At 38.8% G+C, this 5,350-nt stretch overlaps 1 protein-coding gene across 2 annotated transcripts in view; it reads right to left on the reverse strand.

Annotated features, from left to right (window-relative positions):
* The window catches only part of LOC106936072 (cAMP-specific 3',5'-cyclic phosphodiesterase 4C-like), a 59,572-nt gene that overhangs the window by 16,665 nt on the left and 37,557 nt on the right, over nucleotides 1-5,350 (reverse strand). For both annotated transcript variants that reach the window (XM_015016861.1, XM_015016860.1), the window contains exon 2: nucleotides 1,491-1,682. In XM_015016861.1, coding sequence (XP_014872347.1) covers nucleotides 1,491-1,682 — 192 coding nt within the window. The remainder of the gene's footprint in view (nucleotides 1-1,490; nucleotides 1,683-5,350) is intronic.

The following is a 5,350-nucleotide window of genomic DNA, read 5'->3' on the forward strand; positions in this document are numbered from 1 at the left end:
ATATATATATATATAAAGCTCCTAAACATCTGTAGTTCTAAAACAATCTGAAAATGCTAACTGACGCAGTCCTCATATGTGGAAACTTTTCAGTGCTCTGATCAATGCATTCTGTATTGGGATTCCTGATACTGTTACCTGTTTCTAGGAATTTGTTAGTTTTCTCAGTGAGCTGTATAGCTGCGGTTTGCACAGCTAGCTTTTGACAGTTGGACTATTTTTATGTGCAAAGATTTTGTGATATGCCTAATCTACATGTTTTTCATTCTTTACACCTATTCTACAGTAAAAAGAGGCTGCTCTAAGTGAAGGACAGAGAGCTGCAAAGAAAGCAGCTGAAATCCTAATCAATCAATTCAAGAAAAAGTGCTACATCCAAGAAGCTGAAGGAATTTGTATGTAAAATGTGAACCAAACATATCATGAACTAAATTGTAAAAGTCACCTGAAGAGCAAGAAAAATTGCTAATATTAAACTAGCCTAGCTTACCACTAATAAACAGCAGAACAAGACGTGTTCATTGAAAGCTGTAATTGTACGGTGTTTGAGTGTGTGAGTGAGACTGCTTCTACAAACATTTGTGAGAGAATGGGTCCCTCTCAGCTCAGTGTGTTGCAGCCAGGTATTGTGATGGGATACTATGTGCAGTAAGTCCAGACTGACTTTTTCCTTGTTGAATTTTCCACAGTCGACTGTTTGGGGTATAGTAATAAAGTAGAAATGATTGGGAACTGAGATGACTCCCCCACAAAAATACAGGCCTTGTAAAATCACAGAGCAGGGTCATCGGGTACTGATGAGGCCACCAACGTTCTGCAGAGTCTAGAACTACAAACCTAGAAATTTCAAGAGTTTTTCCTTCATTCTCCACTTTGGTTGGCCCTGTCCTGCTCCAGCAACACCGCATACCACTGCACAGGTCCACAAGGACAATAGACACATCCGTTTCATGTGGAAGAACATGATTGGCCTGCACAGAGTCCTGATCTCAACCTAACATAGAACCTTTAGGAATAATTAGTACAGTCACCAACAGCCAGATCTTCTTGTCCAACATCAGGGTCTGACATCATAAATGCATTTTTGGAAGCATGGGCAGAAATTCCCATTGACACACTCCTCATTCCCAGAAGCAGAAAAAATAATCAGTTAAAGGTTATTATCAAATGACCCAGACTGAAATTGGGGACCAATAAATCATGATTTATGATAGAACAAGAAAAAATTCATTCAAATAATTAATCTTAATATCCCAGCATCAGGACATTCTGCTGAAGAGCCAATAGAAAATCATGGAGATTTCAGATTTTTATATACATAAATAATTAATTTTTTTCTCAGTAAGACAATAAAATGAAAGAAAGGGAAGTTCCTCAGGAAAAAGACATTTAAAAATTTGACACAACGCAATGAGTATTGCAGATTTTATTGTAGAAAAATAACGTATCAAGTGATTCATCCAAAGGAAGAATGAAGGAGAAGAACTTACAGATCACTGGCTGATGACAGGTTCCTGGAGGGACCTTTAGGTGAAAGGTCAAAGTCAGAGTCAGAGCGGTACAGGAAGGATTCCCGCCTCTGACTATGAGGATAGTTGGCCTGGAGGACCAGACCAGAGCTGGAGCTGCTCTGGGCGTCCAGGGGGCTGCGTGCCACTGATAATCCATTCTCCACATCAAAACTATGAAAACAGAAACGAGCAGAGAATCAGAGAATTGGAAAATTAAATCACAGCAACAACAGCTTTTAGGAAACAGCATGAGAAGAACAGACGGACATGAACATAACCACCAGGGTTCAAAATGTTAAGATGGACAGATGGACAGATTCCAGCAATTATAACAACAATAACCCATGTCTAATCATGTCACAGGATTTCATCACATTCATATTCTGAGGAGAATACGGATCACAACAGAAAAAAGGATCATTTTTACAAAACAGAAAACAACACAGCAGGAGCTAAAAATGTCTACCGTTACAAAATATCAGAAAACAGAATTGAAATATCTGCGAACAGAGCCATCAAATGAAATAATTTCAGGAGGTCAGCAAGAATCAGCTCAGCTTTATTTTCAACATCAATGGCTGCTGAAAAAAGCAACAAAAAGCTGTTTTATTAAACTGAAGTTGATATGAGGAGGTGATGAGAGCCACAAAAAAAAGCCTCCAGCTCTGATGACAGCATGGCAGCAACAAGGCTGGCTTCTCATCACAATCATACAACCAAAAACTGCTTCATGGCAAAAAAAAACAAAAAAAAAAACAACGACTGATGACAGAAAAGTCAACAAAAATAAAATCTGGGCGGAACAGTCTGCAAGTTTGTTTCACCTTGATGCATTTGTTGCTGGTTTTGCTTTTATAACCCAGTCTTTTGACAACGCAAAAGAACGAAAGTTGGTTTTAGATGGATAAAGGTGAGATGTGTGCTGTGTGTGGAAGAGCTGTGAGTGAACAGCACTGTGTAAAATCAGCACGAAGTTGCTGACGTAAAGTCACGTGAAGTCTAAAAATAACCCAGTGATCAGGTAAGGAGGAGTTCCTCCAGATCAGACTGAGGTTGGGTGCATGCAGAGAAAATCACCACAGCTGGGCCCGTCTTTACAGTCAGAGCACGTCTCGGCCTCCATCCCACGTCCCTGCTTTCCCACAGCCCTCTCCCCTCGTCATACACCCACAGACACATAAATATGCAAACATGCAGATACACCGCCCACTGACATTTAAAGCCAGATGAGCACACTGCTCTGTTTGCCAACACCATCGTCCTGTGAAAACAGTCAGAGGAGCTGATGGCTATTTTACACTCATAAGAAGATTGAATTAAACATCTTAATAGATGTGGAATATTTTTTATGTAGTTGATAAGCAATCTTTTAAGGTTTGGAGTAAAGCAAAACTTGCTGAAAATCCCATCCATCCAGCTGGAATATTTCAATTAAGAATTACAGATATTTCTAACAGTAATTTCTGAATATCTTTTTTCACCTGTGCAGTCATCTTTTATGTGAAAGACCAACACAGCCAATTGCAACCTAGAGCAATGAAGTAGACCAAGCAAAAGGAGACATGGTTGATTATGTATATCTTAACAGTTTCTTCATCCCTCTATCTTCCAAAACATTAAAATAAAAACCAGTGGATACAAATGCCTTCAGAAGTCACCTAATTCCAGAGGTGGGTAAAGTTAAAAAATTTAACTCGAGTATGAATAGCACTACTTCAACATATTTTTACTTACAAGTAAACATAAAGTAGTAATAAAGTAGTCATCCAAGAAATGACTCCAGTAAGATTAGAAAAGTATTTCATACAAAGGTCACTCAGGTACAGAGGAACTGATCATAATATTTGATTTATTATCTACAAATGATGTCTTCAGACAGGCAAAAATATAAAGTTATATGCAAATCAGAAACTAGATTCTATTTTTGTTTTTCCACCACCTCCTGTTTCCATGCAGCTATTTTTAGCCATTCCATAACAGGGAGCAGGCTGAGAGAGGCAGCAGTGAAGCTAAGAATAGAGCATCAGGTAGAGCGCTGAGCAGTCCTCCCTCCGTCCCACTCATCACAGTTCGGCACAAGCTTCCCTCCATTCATGAATATCCAGGGAGGAGGTTCTATTCGAAGCTCCTGCTGAGCTAAATATAGATCCTGGTTGAAAATGTCGCCCACATCTTTTGGTTGCAGGGATTTCTCTGGAATGTTTCCTCTTTGCATACTGCATCCTCCATCTGCTATGAGCTCGCTGCAGGAGAGTCACTCACTCAAAAATCTGCTCAACACATAGAAATGATAACATAGAACCAAGTATGATATGTAATTTAATGTTGGCATCACTTTGCTCTTTTTTAACAATGGTATTTTATTATTACACTTATAAAGATACAGCAGTTTATCAGGAACGCCTTGCTAGTTCCTATTTTGGACCTTTTTTGCCATCGGAAATATTCTTAAGAGATTCTGATCCAAATAGAGCCGTTAGTGACGGACATGAGGAATAACTATACTCAGGTAAGCTCCACTGATTCTAAGATATAGAGAACCAATTCTGCCAAAACATTAGAATAAATTAATGCTCAATAAATAAATAAGCATACAATTGAATGCACACAAAAAATAAATAAACTATGTTGGCACTAATTAAATTATGCAGTAAGACATAAATGTATACACCCTAGCAGCTCCACGGATGCAGGCTCAATCATACAACTATGCACAAAAAAAGTTCTTGCAGCAGGTTAACCGTTTCTTCCTCTACATCCTTTCCACCTTTGACAGTTTATGATTGTAGTAATCCACCAATCTGCTGCTTGAACTTCTTATCTGCTGTGCCAATAAATTCAACTGTCCAACAATGGGACTATCTCTTTTTCCCCTTCTTGCAGAGCAAATCTGGTTCTGGCATTGGAAAGCAGCCAGACCCAACGTACTGTTTGCCAAAGCTGCTGGGAAAATACTAACAGAAGTATTAAAAATGATTTGAATATTTGCTCTGGTGAGGATTTGTTGGAACATGTTAATCATATCTGTTCCAGGCAGGCTTTCTGACATGCCCTCCACAGAGAAAGATGAACGTCTCCTAATAAGATCATGACCTGCCTCAGATGTTTGTGTCCTATTCAGAAGCTTGAGAGCAGAAGGCTCTCAAGGATGAGCAGTGGAAATCAAATATCACATCCAGTTCTGAAAGCACACAATATGTACCTCTTATGTCAAAATGCTTTTATATCCTTCTTACAGATTATAATAAATGTCACAAACCATGCTCTGTGTTTTTGGGATAATTTATGGTGTTTCTTTAAGGAGAACTCTAGAATAATCTTGGAATGTGGAAAAAAGTGAGGGAGTCTGAATATTTTTTGGCATCACATTTTATTTTCTAATTTGCCTCAATTTGCACACTGTTCATGCTGAATGAAAGCACATGGCACATGATGATCAGCAAAAAAAAAACATCACAAACTACTTCCTTGTTGACCCTGTTGTATCAGTGGATGATGTTTAGTGTTCAGTCGTTGAGGAAGAGTTCATGTGTGAAATAGAATTAGATACCTAGGTATATTCAGTCTTATCAGTAAACCTTGCCATTAGAACAGGATCCCCCTGCTGGCCTTTGATGGAACTGCAGGACATCCTCAAATAACTAAAGTACCATTACACTTTCAATAAAGTCAACGCTAGAGCTTCCCTAGAGTAAGGATTTGGTTTGTCCTTTCTTGGCTTTTAGGTGAAAACATTGTAGCACAGTCAGGGCAAAGGTCAATTTATTAGAGATTATTATATGGGGCGGGGGGGGGGGGGGGGATAATATGAACTTTTAATAGACCAATGGTGACAAAAA

The sequence above is a fragment of the Poecilia latipinna genome, unplaced genomic scaffold (genome assembly GCF_001443285.1).
Source record: "Poecilia latipinna isolate Pla-1442-1.1 unplaced genomic scaffold, P_latipinna-1.0 Scaffold2073, whole genome shotgun sequence".
NCBI classification, from domain to species: Eukaryota; Metazoa; Chordata; class Actinopteri; order Cyprinodontiformes; family Poeciliidae; genus Poecilia; species Poecilia latipinna.